Genomic DNA, 17813 nt, shown 5'->3' with positions numbered 1-17813 from the left:
AATCCATCGATGTTTCTCTCTCCCCTGTCACTATGATGAATGGGTACGCAGTCGTTGTCAGCTTGAATCCTTCATTTCTATGGCTTCTTACATGGGATATTAGTCCAAATCTTAGACTGGGTGAGTGTCTGCATATATTAAATACGTACGCGGTGATGTTAGTGCAAAGGTTCTCTTATCTTGTAGAGACTGCACACGCTGCTGAAAAGGCCTTATGATGCAGAACCCTCCATCAAAGCCGGCCCAATGTAGCAAGTTCCCAAATACTGTTATCCACAAAGCATATTATCAGATTGGCCTTTTAAGTGTCTTCTTATCTAACTTTAGGTTGATTTCTGGAATAAGCACTTCTGCGCAGTTCAAAATAAGAGCCCCGTTTTGTGTATGCAAGAGGACTTTCTACGTTCAGCTCAAAATGTGTAGGGCCAAAGCCACACACACACCAATCACATGCATCTCCCATCCACCACCCAAATTCACACACTTCCGTACATCCACAGACAAGCATGTACCCCATTCATCCATCCGTCTCTCTGTCTCACATGCAAACAAGTTTCCAAAGTTTTGCTCTTTTAAAAAAGTCATTCCTTTGCAACTGGTGTTTGCATGCAAAGAGATGTTAAGGAAGGAACAGAAAAACAACAACAAAATGTCCTGGAGGCTCCCCCTCCCCTCTTTTCAGAACATAGCTCTGGATCTCTGAAAGCAGTTGGCATATCTCCCTATTTGCCTTCTTTTTTTCACAGAACCTTTCCAGCCCCCTCTCCAGTCTCAGTCACTCTATTCCTCTCGTCTCTGTCTCCCTCTCCTTTTTTTGCTGCATGAACATTCACATTCACACACCTCTATAATGTGCTGAATAGCAAGTGTTTGAAACTCAGAATATGCTTCTAAAGCAGGGTTGGCAAAGCTCAGGCCTGGAAGGTGAATGAGCCCCTTCAGGCCACCCTGTCTGGCCCTCAGGCTTTTCCACAGGCTACCCTCCCTCCTCACCTCTAGTGTTTTTGCCATGCTGGAAAGTGTCCTTGAACTTTCCTACCTGAGTGGAGGGTGGGAGCCGATGACGTTGTGTGTAAAACATGGATAGGCAAACTAAGACCTGGGGGCCAGATCCGGCCCAATTGCCTTCTAAATCTGGCCCGGAGATAGTCCTGGAATCAGCATGTTTTTACATGATTAGAATGTGTCCTTTTATTTAAAATGCATCTCTGGGTTATTTGTGGGGCCTGACTGGTGTTTTGACATGAGTAGAATGTGTGCTTTTATTTAAAATACATCTCTGGGTTATTTGTGGGGCATAGGAATTCGTTCATTCCCCCCCCCCGAAATATAGTCCGGCCCCCCACAAGGTCTGAAGGACAGTAGACCGGCCCCCTGCTGAAAAAGTTTGTTGACCCCTGGTATAGAATCTGCAGAAAGCCCAAATGTGCATTCTCTCCTCACTTTTGACTGTAGCGCCACCCACCACCCACATGTGGCCCTTTGAAAGTTATGCAGAAGGGAATGTGGCCTTTGGGCTGAAAAGGGTTCCCTAGCCCTGTCTTAAAGGGTGCCATTTTAGTTTTCCTCAGCTTTCCGGGTTGAGGCACTTGAAAAAGCTTCAGAAAGGGAGAGGTGAGTGGGAGCATTAATAGCTTGTTCCCAGTCACTTAAGATTGCCCAAGCAATTATTATTGGAATGGCATACTAAAGATGAGGAGGTAAAATCAGCAGAATACATTGGGCTAAAGCTATTGGACACAATATACAGTTAGAAGGTTGGGAGAGGTTATGAAATGAAGGTGTTAATTTTACTGCATGCAGTACGCTTAAAGAAAATGTTATGAAAATGATGTATAGGTGGTATTTGACTAAACGTATAGAACAAAAAATGAATGTTGGAAATGTAAGGAAAAGGAAGGTACTTTTTACTATATGTGGTAGACATGTAAAGAGGTAAAAGCTTTCTGGGAAATGATACATAATGAGTTAAAGAAAATGTTTTAAAACACTTTTGTTTAAAAAACCCAGAAGCTTTTTTATTGGGTATAGTGGTTAGAGAGATACTGAGACAAAATAAAAAAACCTGATCTTATATGCACCAACTGTGGCAAGAATTTTGTTAGCCCAAAGATGGAAACAACAGGAGTTACCAACAAAAGAAGAGTGGCACATGAAGCTGATGGACTTTGCAGAACTGGCAAAACTGATGGGAAGAATCCGGAATCAGCGAGACCAAGCACTCCAAAAGGACTGGAACAAATTTATATCCTATCCGAAAGACAACTGTAAGCAATTAACATTATGAGCAGGGTTATCTGAAGATTTCTAAGAAGAAATTGCTACCTCTTCAGGTTGAGTAATATAATATTTTAGGTAATGATACAACAAGGATGGGAAACAAAGTGAAATGTAAAGATGTAAAGTTTAATTTTGTAAACTGTTAGACAGGAGGAAGGGAAGTTGTTGGGCTCAGTGGAGCCAAAGAGATAAAATAAGAGGATACAGTGTTACATAATTACCGTATTTTTCGCCCTATAGGACGCACTTTTTCCGCTCCAAAAATGAAGGGGAAATGTGTGTGCGTCCTATGGGGCGAATGTAGGCTTTCGCTGAAGCCTGGAGAGCGAGAGGGGTCGGTGGGCACCGACCCCTCTCACTCTCCAGGCTTCGGGACCTCTCCGCAAGCAGCGGGAGTGCTCCCGCTGCTTGCGGAGAGTTGCCAGCATGCCGAAGCCTGCGCACGCTGAGATCAGCGTGTCCAGGCTTTGCGGACCTCTCAGCAAGCAGCGGGAGCCAGCGCTGGGCTCCCACGGCTTGCAGAGAGCTGCCTGTTTTGGGGCTGGGGTCGGGGGAAGCTCGGGCCTCCCCCGCCCCAGCCCCGCGCCTGGGGGGGAAATAATTTTTTTCCCTTTATTTCCCCCCAAAAAACTAGGTGCACCTTATGGGACGGTGCGTCCTATAGGGCGAAAAATATGGTAGGTTATATGTAAAACCAATAAAAATCATATACAGTGGTACCTCGGGTTAAGAACTTAATTCATTCTGGAGGTCCGTTCTTAACCTGAAACTGTTCTTAACCTGAGGTACCACTTTAACTAATGGGGCCTCCTGCTGCCGCTGCGCTGCCGCCTCATGATTTCTGTTCTCATCCTGAGGTAAAGTTCTTAACCTGAGGTACTATTTCTGGGTTAGCGGAGTCTGCAACCTGAAGCAACTGTAACCCGAGGTATCACTCTGTGTGTGTGTGTGTGTGTATTGCCCAAGCCCTGGCAATGATCACTAAGAACCTGGACTAGTAAAGAGAGTTTAGCACTGCAGCATCTGGGTATTCTAGTGGGTCTGTCACCACTGAAGACCACCACCAATTCGCCATGTGAAGATTACCCTGGAAGAACAGCAGGAGGGTGGATGGTTGAGGAGAGGGTTGGACCTGAGACTAGAGGCTAGTGAGTCAGTTGGAAAGGCTTGTGGGCCACCAGTTCTCCAACTCTGACTTGGTTTCAAACGATCTAATAATGTCTCATCTCGTTTGGCCCAAAGTAACTGCAGACTCATTCTCATTTCCCAACTGGCCCGACAACTTAACGGAAAAAAGGTCATTGTTTTTAATTTAATTCTACTGGTTCATTAAAGGTTTTTTGTGCTGTTTTTCCCCTTCTATTTTTACCCATTTTCGTTTCCAGGCAATCGGCGCCTGTTAAATATTCCGCCAAGCGTGATATTACTCTCCCGTCTCCCAATTCTGACATACTCTGTTGCAGTAATTTGCTGAACTCAGCTCCTACATTTGGCTTTCTTTTGAAGGAAAGGCGGAGGGAGCCCTCAGCACCAACAAACCTATTAATAATAATAATTAAAAAAGAACTTGACAAGTGGGAACAGCACATCTAAATCTCACTCCATGAGTGTGTGTATGTGTGTGAAGGAGAGAAAGAGAGAGAGAGAAAATGTGAGCCCTATGGAAATAAAAGGGGGGAGCTGTTTTTTGTTCTTATTTATCTTTAATAGGCCACTTACATTTGGAATGCCATGCTGAACAGTCTTCTTTGAAATGAGTTTTTGTAAAGGCCAAAAACAGGGGAAGCAGGTTAGTGTTACTCACTGTGGCCATTTTTGGGCTCACCATGTGAGGTCATACCTCGACAGACAATAAATATATAGGATTAAGTTTAAGACCACTCCATTAGGGCTGGCTGAATCTGCCCATTTCAGCTTCACTCAGTTTCTCGTTTTTCCAATCTTACATCCAGTTCCCCACATTTCTGCCTCAGTTTGTGATTAATTTTTAATCCTCATAAAAATTCATCAACATTTTAATGTGATTTCCCCCCGATATACACATTTTTGCAAAGCACTTTTACCTAAAATAATGTGCCTTTGCATCTTTTTTTCATGAACTACATTGCAAATTTCAGAGGACAGCAAATTTTCAAAGATGGCCATATTTTAATTCTTTTCTTTTTCCAGAAAGTCAGAAATTTGTATGTTCACCTTGAAGTTTGAACTGAATAAAATTGCCCAACCACCCCTACACTTCATACATCACATTTTTTTTTAGATTTAAGTCTAAGGGCTATGATCCAACACAGATTTAGGAATACTGATTGCCACCCCTACTAGTGCCCTGATGAGCAAATTTATACTATGCATGTGTTTGAATGAATGTGGTGTTTTGAAAACCATTAACATCTGAATCTAGTTTGGTGGACAGTTCCCTCGTGGTAAAGTAAAATTAAGGTAAGAGTTTGCAATGGGTCAAGTTAAAATAATTAAATTTGCCTGAAAACATTAATTAACCAACAGTATGAATCAATGCATTCATTCAATGCCAATTACAATGGAATTTTCAAAATCTGATTGTAATTGGAGCTCTCCCTTGTTTAGAGTTTATGGCAATCTGTATTTTCTTCAAGTTTCAGCAATAAATTCAAGATTATTTTTTTTCAAACAATGGATGATGCGTTCATTTCATACCAAAAACAGAAATGGGTATCTTCAAAATAACATGCATGCTGGTACATTTATTTTAAATGTTTGGGCGATCCCTTGGCTAAAAAACAAACCAGCCCTAGTATAAATGGTCAAGTAATTTAAGTGTTCACAGTGGCAGTGGTTGTGGCAACCTATAGTTAAATAAGGTAAAGGGACCCCTGACCATTAGGTCCAGTCATGACCGACTCTGGGGTTGCGGCACTCATCTCACTTTATTGGCCGAGGGAGCCGGCGTACAGCTTCCGGGTCATGTGACCAGCATGACTAAGCTGCTTCTGGTGAACCAGAGCAGCGCACGGAAACACCGTTTACCTTCCCGCCAGAGTGGTACCTATTTATCTACTTGCACTTTGATGTGCTTTCGAACTGCTAGGTTGGCAGGATATAGTTAAATACATCCACTCAATCTTCCCCTCCTCAGAAATGGCCTGTTCCTTTTTATGTATTTTTAAATATTTTGTTAGAAGCCACCCAGAGTGGCTGTGGAAACCCAGCCTGATGGGCGGGGTATAAATAATAAATTATTATTATTATTATTATTATTATTATTATTATTATTATTATTCCTAATGTTGATATTCCCACCAAGTCCAGCCTTAAAAATAACCCTATTTTCTTATAAGTTCTTTTAGGTATCCTTTCTATCCTTTGATATCAGCCACAGAAAAGCAGGTATCCTTGCCTCTATAGTATTATCACTGTTTTTGCCTGCTCTCTATATTGTAGAATGTTCCTGGGGACCTATTTGCACAACTTTGCCAACTTTGCTTTTATCCTTTTATAAAAGTGCTGCTTCTTTTATTTCCCAGTGGCTCGAGTTTCCTTCTTCGTGGCCAGGTATGCCTGGAGTCCTTGCGATACGTAGGTTTCCCCTCCGCACATAATCAACTTTCCAATAATGTGAGACATTGGATACTTTAACATAAACCTGTCACCTCTCCTGGTTTATATAGCTGTTGGTTATCATCATGTCACAACAGGTCTGTTTGACATAAGGATATTTCCGAATCTCTCTTCAGCCACCTACCCAATTGTCTCTTGGAGGAAAATTGGTCCAGAGCTTTATTTTCCTGGCTTAATTTTTCCTGCTGAAATGCTGCCCTGTATTTTTTTTCCTGGTCTTTCCTCAGTGTTCTGAACCGAACTCCAGTGCATCTGGTCCATGAAATTATATTGGTAGATGATTTCAGTGATGACCGTAAGTGACATTTTATGACTTGTATGTGGGAGAGAGGGGCGAGGGAGGGAAGGGGGGAGAACTATGTGTGTACATGCTTGGAAAGGCAGGTGCCTGGGTGCCCATGATGCGGCAAGGGGACAATGCCCCCCCTCCATGAACCATAATCCACAGATTCCCAGCATGCATGGAGGAGAGAGTAAGAGTAAATGTCGAGCATTTGTATAAACTGAGAGAAGCAGCAAAATATATAGGTACCCAATTTTTTGTTGCTGTTGAGAAATTAGCTGATAGGTTTTGTTTTTTTGAGAGCCAGTGTGGTGTAGTGGTTAAGAGCGGTAGTCTCGTAATCTGGGGAACCGTGTTCACGTCTCCGCTCCTCCACATGCAGCTGCTGGGTGACCTTGGGCCAGTCACACTTCTCTGAAGTCTCTCAGCCCCACTCACCTCACAGAGTGTTTGTTGTGGGGGAGGAAGGGAAAGGAGAATGTTAGCCGCTTTGAGACTCCTTAAAGGGAGTGAAAGGCGGGATATCAAATCCAAACCCTTCTTCTTCTTTTTAAAAATTTTAGCTCATAATCTGTATGCATATACAGTGGTACCTTGGTTCTCGAATTTAATCCATTCCGGGAGTCCATTCGACTCCTGGAATGGTTCGAAAACCAAGGTGCGGCTTCCGATTGGCTGCAGGAGCTTCCTACATGAAATTTGAAGCTGCGTCGGACATTTGGCTTACAAAAAACATTCGGAAACTGGAGCCAATTTGTTCGACAACTAAGGCGTTTGACTACCAAGGTACCACTGTATAGCAGAATTTTAAAAAGCTTGGAAGCTGCAGCTTCCTGAAGTTACTCAGTTCCACCACCTATTCTGTCTTATTCACACATTGCTTGCATTGCTTAAAAAGGAAAGCACACACACACACACACACACACACAGAGAGAGAGAGAGAGAGAGAGAGAGAGAGAGAGAGAGAGGAGTCCAAATGCTGAATAAAAAAGGTTTCTTATTTAAATTTATGTCATCCTCACAAGGATGGCTTGGGGTTTTATCCTACATGACTGGAGCTACGAGGCCCAACCTACCCATGAAGAGGCTCTCAATTGAAGCCAGTGTCTCAGTTGAAGCACCCACAGACACCCTGCTGGCCTTCCATCTCCACCACTGTTGGAGAAGCAGCATTGGTGCTGATTTCCAGTGAGATCTCACAAGACTTCAGCAAGATCTCACCAGAAGCTGGGAAGACCTTGTCAGGACTCAGTGCCATTTGCCAGCGCCGCTTGTCCGTCGCCAGTGGAGGCAGGGCGGACAGTGCAGCGGCACGGCAGGGCGGCACTTCCTGTTTCACCAAAATGGGACGTGTCATCCCTTGGAGCTACCTTCATGGCATCCTCATGCAAAGAAAAGGGGGGTGAGCAAGCAGGAGGAAGGAGCAGAGCTTAAGTTTTTAGTGGGAAACCACCAAGTGTATTTTGCCTGAGTATCTCTTAGTCTCAAGCTTGCCCTCTACTAACTGGAAGCATGCAAGGCTGCTTATACCCAACATTTGCCTGCTCCCCCTTTGAATATTTTACTTTAGTCCCCTCGCCCTGGGAAAGTTCTTGCAGACACCTAGGGGCAGATATTCTCCTGTGATGTAATTTCCTGTGTTCTTGCAGCCAATGGGCCAATTGGTCATTTCCCCCTGTGTCACATTGTCAAACTCCTTAATACTCACCTGCTATTATTTTGCCCTGAAAGTCTGTGAAAGTGAAAAAAAAAAGTTTTGAAAATGGGATGGATCTCTGCTTGTGTTTCCAAAGCGGATGACTGCCATTTGCTGATCAAGCTACCCAAGGTGAAATGTTTGCGCAACAGAAGAAGAGAAGGTAAGAACTCAGTGGCCCAGCTGCAGATGGTGAAGGGCAAAATGAATGACCTTTGGGGGGGCAGGGGCTGTCTTTTGGTGTTGTGTTTGTAGCATACTTTGCTGATATACCCCTTTATAATTTACTTACATGACTTAATTTATAACTTACATTATAATTTGCATTATAACCATGCCTGATGCAGCACTCTGTACAGCTTGAAAGTCTGTGCTCATACAGATTGATGCAATAACAAGCAAGCAATGACTGATGTGGCAGAAACATGGTGGCAACCACTAACACAGCTCCTACTGCAGGAGCTTCCTGGAGCCAATCAGAAGCCGCACTTTGGTTTCCAAACGTTTTGGAAGTCGAACGGACTTCTGGAACGGATTCCGTTCAACTTCCAAGGTACAACTGTATCTAATATTGCCCTAATAATGTTAAACAGGTCAGTGTAGATCCCGCCAACGCCATCATATGGTCAGATATCCCATCCCCAACTATGATCGTTATTCTTAGTTTTGGACCAGCTGCAGTTTCCAGTCCATTTTCAAAGCTAGCCCCATGTACAACACATTGCAGTGGTCTAAGCAATAGATTCCCTAGCATGCATAAGTGTGGCCAGGCAATCACCATTCAGGTAGGGTTGATAGCCTATCAGGAGGCCACATGCTGGCATCACATTCCATGGCTTAATATATAACAGGAACATGGGTTCCAAATGCCTCTGGAACGAAAGATTCACTTAATATTCACTTAATAATCCTTCCTCCTTTCAGCCTGAGTTCTCCATCAATACATGAACAATAGTAGTCATCTTCTCACATGGCTGTTGTGGTGATAAAGAAGGGCCTTGCATTTCAGAAATGACTTCTTTACAGAAAGTTAAATATTTCTCCCCACTTCAGTTGCTGTGATTATGGGCTTATTCACATGTCACAGAAAACCACAGTTAAAATAAACTATGGTTTATTATGAATGTGCGGTGCTGCTGCTGCTGAAATTGAAAGTGCTTTACTCCTGCTGCTACTGCTGCTCCCAGGAAACAAACCACCGTCTAGCTTAGCATGATGTCTAATCTTGGTTTCTTTGGAGAGCAATAAACCATGAGCCCAAGCTAAACCATGGTTTGTTTCTTAGCAGTGTGGCAGCAATGGAAGTGGGGAAAGAGTGAAGCACCTGAAATTTCAGCGCCATCCACTGCACAGTCACACAAATCATCATTTATTTTAACTATGGTTTAATGTGACATTCAAAGCTGGTCTGTAACTATTCTGGTTTGGGCCCATTAAATCTTGGTTACCGCTCAGGCAACCTCTCTGAACCAGTTGGAAAGTTGTACTCCGCTACAATACTAATTTGGAAAATTGAGCAGAGCCCACTGAAGGATATAAATGCTGTCCCATTAAAGCTTGCCTTGAATTAAATAATCAATAAATGCTCAATTGTGTATGTGTAATGCTTATTTATTTTTATGGCAGCAGTTTAAAATCATAAGTAACCAGCAAACAGGGCCCCGTACAACAGGAGTCGGCCTCAGTTGTGGTTAATTATTAAGCGGAAACTTCACAGTGGCAGAAAGGCTCGCCCTCTCCCAGGTTGAGCAAAGGTAAACTGAGGCACAGAGCAATGCCAACCATGAGGATCTCCCTGTGAATCAGTGGAATATTTGGAGCAGTAAAATTCATGTCAATTCTATGTGCAACTTCCCTGTTTTGAGGACCTGGAACAAACTGTCCTTCTCCCAGTCTCCTCCCATAAGGCAATTCCCATGGGGAATATGATAAAGTGCCCTCTACAGACAGAGCATGGGTGACTTGTCCCTATTGTTGTTGTTTAGTCCGACTCTTCGTGACCCCATGGACTAGAGCACGCCAGGCACTCCTGTCTTCCACTGCCTCCCGCAGTTTGGTCAAACTCATGCTGGTAGCTTCGAGAACACTGTCCAACCATCTCGTCCTCTGTCGTCCCCTTCTCCTTGTGCCCTCCATCTTTCCCAACATCAGGGTCTTTTCCAAGGAGTCTTCTCTTCTCATGAGGTGGCCAAAGTATTGGCGCCTCAGCTTCAGGATCTCTCCTTCCAGTGAGCACTCAGGGCTAATTTCCTTCAGAATGGAGAGGTTTGATCTTCTTGCAGTCCGTGGGACTCTCAAGAGTCTCCTCCAGCACCATAATTCAAAAGCATCAATTCTTCAGCCATCAGCCTTCTTTATGGTCTAGCTCCCACTTCCATACGTCACTACTGGGAAAACCATAACTTTTACCTGGGCTGAATACCCTGTTAGACTGCAGAAAGCTAGAAAAGCAAGGTGACCATTAGTTGTTCATGTCAGATTATAGAAAGTCACACCCTGTACCACACTGGAGGAGAAACAGCTCTACCTTGGTATGTATATGAGCTTCCCAAAGCTACCATTTAGTAGCTATCCGAGTCTATCCAGGGCTGTGCTAAATTTATATGGCATGAAAAAGGGCTTTTACATGGCTTGAAATGTACTCTGAAAGACATGTCCATAAAGCACACAGCCAGCCACCACCAGCACTCAGTTTCCTCCTGTTTGCTCCCCCTTTTGGCACCTGCTTCAGTCATGTGCCTTTTTTAAGAACAAGGATTCTTCAGTCTTGTGTTCCAGCTAATCAGAAATCATGGTGAGATGACCTCATGTGTCATGCAGTCAATTGGATTTGCTTATGACTGTGATAACAGCCATGAAGCCAACCCAGAGTGAGGGCAATGTTTCCTGTCTTCACTCTGAATGGGTGAACAGTTCCACCCTGTTCTGCAGCCTCTCTTTCATGGAAGAGACAAAGTCCTAATCATGTCCTTAGAGCCCATACCTCTCATGGGATTTTTTCCCCTTTTTTGTCCCTGCGTTTACAAGTTACTTGCTTTTGCTTTCATAGAGGCATTTGATGTCTCTGCTCTTAGTCAGGCAGAGGGTGGGCGTTTGGAAGTTATAGCCCATCATCATTACATTGACTGAAACCATAGCCTGTATTATTCTTTTCATTCAGTACTGATTCAGGTCATTCCAAGGCTTTCAAAGATTTTGTTCTAATTGGAGGTTTGAACTAGGCTTTTAAATTGTGCTTGATTCCTGTATGTTAGGAGTCAGTGTTGGCTGAAACCTACATTTGATAGGGAGACTGTATTAATTGCAGGCTTTAATCTAGTTTTAATTAGAAGCATTGTGGGACCACCCCTTCCCAACTTCTCCCTCTTTCTTCCAACCTTTTAAAAACAGCACAGAGGCAGATAGAGGCAGATATTTGAATGCACTAGTAAGAGGAGGAAAGCTGGCAGATCCATTTATTTCCTTCCTGCCTACTTGTCTTCTGGACAAGAAGTGTGATTCAAACTAGGCTGTACCCCTAATTATTCTGATTTTCCCCGTTCCATCAATTTCCTCCCAGACAAACCAAACTGGAAGGGAGGCCACCTCTCAGAACTCCTGTTTTTCTGGTGGAACTGGATTTGTTGCATCAGTGTCTTTCCCATATCACCAGGAAACCTGTAAGGAGTCATTGCAGCACCACTCCTGAGATAACTACCATGGGTAACATGAAAGGAACCTACTGTATACAGCTGCCCCTCTATGTGACAACATTGGCCTTTAGAAAATTGAGTTAAATGTTGGGATGGGGTGGAGTCTCTGCATGGCTCCTCCCATGTGATTCGAATCAGGCCCAAGAGGCTCCCATGAACAGGTTACCTTAAGGTGCCCATGTACTCTGTTTTGCAGCTTAGAGACCTTTCTTTGAAGAGTTCTCAGGGGACAGCCCACTACTGAAAAAAAAGGTCAAGTTCAAGCCAGGTCTGAAGATAAAGAACCATGGTAACATCTCAGTTTCAGTCAGTGGTAGAGCAACAGCTTTTGCATGCAGAACATCCTGGTTTTAACCCTTGCATCTCCAGGTAGAAACTCTGGAGTGCTATTGCCACTTTCCACAGGCAATACTGAACCACAGAGAGCAATGTTCTGGCTCGGTGGAAGACAGTTTCCTATGTTCCTAAGAGACAGCAGGGACCTTGAAATTGCCCATCAGCACTTAGCACTTGGACAGCAAACTGAGCAGGCCCCCAGGTCACCAGATCAGAGTCTTTCCCACTGTGGTGAGATTTCTTTTATTTCTCTTTAAATTATACTAATCATTTCTGAGTATGCATCTATACACATGCATTCTCTCATGCAAATATTGTGCAAATCCTCTTTTGACCTCTTTTTTTTTTGTTGATGCATCAGTGACCACCTTTGGTGATCTCCCCTTGCCCCGTCCTGTTCTCTTCCATTGTGCTTTTGTAGAGCCCAGATGGGTAGGAGGACATGGGTTTTAATGAGATGAGTCATCTTTCTCTCACAGGTACAAATGTGGTCTTCTCTTCACCACTTTCCATCCTTCCTTCCCCATTTCAGCTAGTACAATGGTGAGCCAGCTGCTCTGATTGCTGAAAGGCCTGATTGCTGCTAAAAATTGCTGCCAGGCATCTCATGACAGAGATTGTTTATTTTAAGGTGACTTTAAAAAAAAAGTAATTGTGTTATTAGTTAAGGGAAACTTAACACTGTAATAATTGGCTTTAATTTGCAAATTAATCAGCCCAAGAGTTAAATGAGTTTTCTATTTAAGGAAAACTTTTAATCTGTTGACATTCCTAGTTTTCACGCAGCATTTATTACTTTGCCTACCTGAAATTTCTATTACTGCTGCTGAAAATTCATTTTCGTAGGTTAGTGTACTGTGAAATCAACATTCACCAGTAACCAAATTCTGCCAATCTGGTCTACTTCCCATCAGGGGAAACTGAATGGAACATGACTAAAACCTACCCAACACTGCCCCTTACAGACCATTTGGTGGTCTCATCATCAATACACATGTGACACCTTCGATCTTTGCACCACCCTCTATTCTTGGCTCTCTCTAGATATTACAACTGGATCATTAACATGTTGACTTGGCAGCATGAAACAAATCACACTTTACGTTTTGAACTTGGGTATGAAAAGGTGCCCACATTTAAATAGCAAAATACACAAATGGAATTGTTGATTGTGTGTGGTTACCATGGATTTGAATTGTTAGTTTTCCCTGCAGGAAACAGAAATGTCAGTCAGGAAAGAATTAAGTCCACAGTTCCATGTTTATTGTAGGAAAAAAACAACTGGTTATATAAATGTGCTTGAGCGTGAGATATAAATATGTTGTTGTGTGGTACTTTATTGTATCTGATAATTGATGTAAGAACGGAAGATGAGCCTGCTGGATCAGGCCAGTAGCTCAACTTGTCCAGCATCCTGTTCTCACAGTGGCCAACCAGATGCCTATAGGTTTTTCCTGTACTATTATCTTTTTTATAAATGTGTTTGGATTCCAGTGCTCAATATGTTAAAAACCTTTATATATATATAGAGAGAGAGAGAGAGAGAGGGAGAGGGAGAGAAACAATTGCTGGGGAAACTGATCTTAAAGCTCTAGGTTGGGATCCACTTGGAAGCTGATTCCAACAGCTTCTTCAATCATTATTCAGACTGGCTGTGTGGCTGAAGCAACTGGTCCACCCATAATTCATTCAATGTGGCGCCACAATTTTGTAGTGGATCTGGACTTGGACTGAGGAATCTTTGAGTGCAATACCTGCCCAGACATGGAGACTTCTTAATGGCCTTGGGCCAAGTCACCACTTAACCTACCTTACAGGGTTGTTCTAAGGATAAGAACTCGTGGACTCAGTTTCCTTGGACCAGCGTGCAATTAGCTGAGCTGAAAAGTTTGCATGCGAGTGACTGCTCTGCTGTGCCAGGATGCTTGAGTGCAGATTCACAAGGCCTACTAAACATGCTATATGTTATATGAATAGGTTCCAGTTCTCACGAGGCTGGCGACTAGGCATTCAAATTGGCTCTAGGGAGTGTACGCTAGTTAAGATGTTCAAAAGGGGGTCAGAGCTTAAAATAGACCCGCCCCCACCCCCTCTCATGTTTAAAGGGATTGCTCTATTAATACATCCAGGGAGTCTCAGCTGCAGCTTATTAGCCAGAAAATTAGAATAGGCAAAACAATGCCCGGGGTCTTCCTTTTAAAGCTGTTTGTTCTAACGAAACAGACGAGATGGGCTCAGGCGGCCTCTCTGGGATTTTTAAAAATACGTTTAATTAAATTGTATTTTAAAGATTAAGTAGATACATACAGAGGATGAATATTGCCACAGCAGGCTCTAGGGGCTATTACTGGAAACCTCTCTGTGCACTTTCCCTCCAAAATCATAGTCTAAATTAATGCTTTCTAACCTTGGTTTTCAGAAATAATAAATACAAGTGAATCAGATGTGGGCTATGTAGATATTTGTAATTCTGCATTCTACGACAATTAGGTGGTTTGTTTGTTTTTAAAGTCAGATTCTGGCTCAGTTATACTACAGTAAATTAGCAGTGCAATCCTATGTATGTTTAAAAGGAAGTATGTCCTACTGTATTCAACAGATACTACTTCTATGGAAGGATTGCTGCTTTGGCATAAATGTGCTGAGATACCAGCTTCCAGTGCACTAATAGCACCTTCTGCTGCAATGTTGTTCTAATGCTGATAGTTGTGCCTTGCTCCACATGCACAGATTAATCCAGGGGGGAAAGGATGAAACAACTGCCAGCATTTCCTTAACAAGGCTTCTAGTACACAGCAACAATGTAGAGTACCAGTGTCATCATCGCCCTTGAGCCAGTGCCACCAACTGGACTCACACACTTCAGCCCCAACTGGGCTAGGCGAGCTGGGTAGCACTTCCAGAGACCACCTTCTGTACAGGAACAGGTCAAAGTGCTGTGGACTCACAGCTTAGAGTTGTGAGCACCGGATTCACTCCAACAAGAAGACAGTCGTCGCATAGCAGAGTGTAGCAGAGCATAAACGACTCGGAGAGCAGCTCTGTAGAATATCTTCTTTATTCTATCTACAACTATAATACACAACTGTGTACAGAACTAAATGAGATCTAAACGAAAAATGCTGAACTGCACTGAGTGTCTGCAGCTTCTCTTAGCAGCAACCTTATCTATACACACGATCTCTCTCTAACACTCAGTCTCTCTCTCTCCGACACTTTGATGTGAGGCTGGAGCGGAATAAGTAGAGAGCAGAAACTGCCCTTCCTCTCTGAAGAATCAGCAGAGAACATCAGCAGACTCTTGGATATGGGAGGGGTGAAATCTCCTCAACCAGAACAGAACACTACTGGGAATTTGGGGAATATCATAGTAGAATGTGAGGTCTCAGAACCAGAGAATCCAGTATGAATTATTGTATTGTGATTGTAAGAGCACTCATTTTAGCTGATTTAGCAATTAAATTTCAATATGTTAATGTATTAGCAATTAGAACTCAAAAATTGTTCCCTTTTCAAAAACTGGGGGAATTATAATAAAATGTGTGATTACGTTAACCAAAGTTGTCACTCGCTATTAGAAGGAAAGGTCATCCCCCATTTCCCTTTTACAGTGACACACTGGCTTCAGAAAAGTCCTTAACTCTCATTCCAACTGATTATAATTTGTCCATACCAATTAAAATTTCTCCCCAGTGATTAATCCATTTAACCCATAGGTGATTATTCTACCGATTCATATCTGTGTCACTGCCGCCCTGTTATTCCAGCTTCTGCCATATGGTGCCAGTTGGCTCCAAAGAGGACTTTGGAGGGTTGGACTAAACGGTTGGATCCCTTCCAACTCTACGATTCTATGACTTCAGCTATCAGTAAACGGAGAACAAGGATGCTATGCCCCATAAACATGTTGCCCAACTCTTTGAGAAGCGATTACAGGCTGGGTAGAGCAACACATGTTTTGCTTTCTGCTTCCTATTTGAGGACAACAGATGCTGCCTCATGCTGCTGCTGTACTCATGTCTTACTTGCTGTCTTCCTGTAGGTCATCTGGTTGGCCACTATGAAACCAGGATGCTGGAATAGATAGGCCTTTGGTCTGATGCAGCAGGGATCTTCTTGCACTATCATGGTTCCCCTTAAAAACCACAGAGGTGTCACTCAGGAAGAAATCCCCACATTTGTTTCCAGTGTTGTTTTAGGCGACATTTGGTTGGCAGCCTTTGGTGCAGTAGGTGGCCATCGTCCTTCAGAACTAACCGAAAATGTCTGTGTAGCTATCCTCAGTTCCTTCCCCAGCAACAACCGAAAGAATTGGGTGAATTAGCCGCAAATCGTTCCTTTTCAACCAGCTCTTTCATTTTTGGAGCTTGCAAAACAAAAAGGCGAAACTGCTCCTCCGCTTCCGGGAAGCCTGTCCCTCAAGGGTCTCCCCCTTGAGATTTCTGGGGTGCGCAGTGCCTAGCGACTCCCCCAAGCCCCCAACCCCTGACGAGGTTTTCCGTGCTTCCTCGCTGTCCGCGAGTCAAACCGGAAGTCTCAGTGGAGGCTGCTTTCTTAGGGCAAATGGGGCCCTGCCCTGCAAAAACCACTCTCACCTCAGCTATCCCCACCTGCCTGTCTTGATACTTACAGGAATTAACACTGGCTATCGGCTTCTTCCTTCTTGGCCTCTGCATTGCCATGGAGACCCCAGCAGGGAGGAGGATGGGGGCGAGGCTAGAATGAGTTGGCTCTCCCCAACATAGTCTCTGGCGCCACCTACTGTTGGCTCCTCCAGCTCCCCGTCCAATGGGCACCAGCCACCACTGCTTATGTGTGCATGCCTGGCTAGCGGCTAATTTCTTGCTTAGGGGTTCAAGGCTCTCGGACCGGCACTTGAGTTTGTGTGCATCTCGACAGGTTTGATCCGGTCCCGCATTCGAGGAGCAGATGTGGCACAGGCAGGCGTTCTGACCTTTCTAGACAGTCACTGTGAGGTGAACAAGGACTGGCTGCTGCCTCTTTTACAAAGGATCAAAGAGGTAAGTGTTCCGTGAGCAGCTCGGTAGGACTCAACCTGGGTCAGAAGTAGCAGTGGGCCTCGACTCTGCTTACATGCAGCTTTTAGACCGGGGAGCCACTGGTGGAGGGGAAAAAAGCTATGGTGGGAGGTGGCTTTGAAATCTGAGCAATACAGTATTTTTATTTTTTTAAGTATACCCCACCTCTGGGCTTCAAAGTGGTTTACAAAGATTAAAACATGTGAAACTCCAAATTTAGAACAAACATTAAAACACTGAAAAATATATTGTTAACTGCATTTAACTCCTGAAACAAAGCCATGTTTAACATGACAACTGAAACTTGGCAAGGATTCCATAGGGTTCCATAGTGTTCTGTCCACTTCGTTGAAGGCATGGCTCTGCAATGACTTGAGTCTGGTCCATGGGAGACCACTAATAGCACTCCCCCAGATTATCTTAGCAGTGGACCCAGGACATACGAGCTGAGGCGGTCCTTAAGGAATCCTGGGCGTCTGTTGTCCAGGGCTTTGTCCTCCAGTACAAGAACCCTGCACCTGGCCTAGCAGTGGATGGGAAGCCATCTTTTAACACTGGGACTGCGCCTTAGCAGTAGTCTGTTCCCATTACCAGCATTCTGCACTAGTTGAAGCTTCCAGGCCAGCCCTAAAGGCAGCCCCACACAGAGCATTTTGCAGTAATCCAGCCTTGAGGTAGAAATAAGCTCACCACTAGGATCATAGGAAGTTGCCTTAAACCAAGTCAGACTATCCAGCCACCTCTGCCCGCCTATAGCTCACTATGGGTCTCAAGCAAAGGAAATGCTACTTGACCCTTTTCTATGCAGAGAACGGGGACCAAACCTGGGACATTCTTCAGCCAGACATGTCCTCCGCCACTGAGCTTAGCCTGTGTCCCGAGTCCCGATT

At 43.9% G+C, this 17813-nt stretch overlaps 1 protein-coding gene across 1 annotated transcript in view; it reads left to right on the top strand.

Annotated features, from left to right (window-relative positions):
* GALNT14 (polypeptide N-acetylgalactosaminyltransferase 14) overlaps positions 1-17813 on the top strand; it is a 250909-nt gene that overhangs the window by 194646 nt on the left and 38450 nt on the right. The window contains exons 4-6 of the mRNA XM_083604545.1: positions 6105-6172; positions 7954-8019; positions 16784-16905. Of these exons, the coding sequence (XP_083460671.1) occupies positions 6105-6172; positions 7954-8019; positions 16784-16905 (256 nt within the window). The remainder of the gene's footprint in view (positions 1-6104; positions 6173-7953; positions 8020-16783; positions 16906-17813) is intronic.

The sequence above is a fragment of the Podarcis filfolensis genome (assembly GCF_964270895.1).
Source record: "Podarcis filfolensis genome assembly, chromosome: 3".
Lineage (NCBI taxonomy): Eukaryota > Metazoa > Chordata > Lepidosauria > Squamata > Lacertidae > Podarcis > Podarcis filfolensis.
Note: the sequence above shows the minus strand (reverse complement) of the source record. Positions and strands in the feature narration are given on the sequence as shown.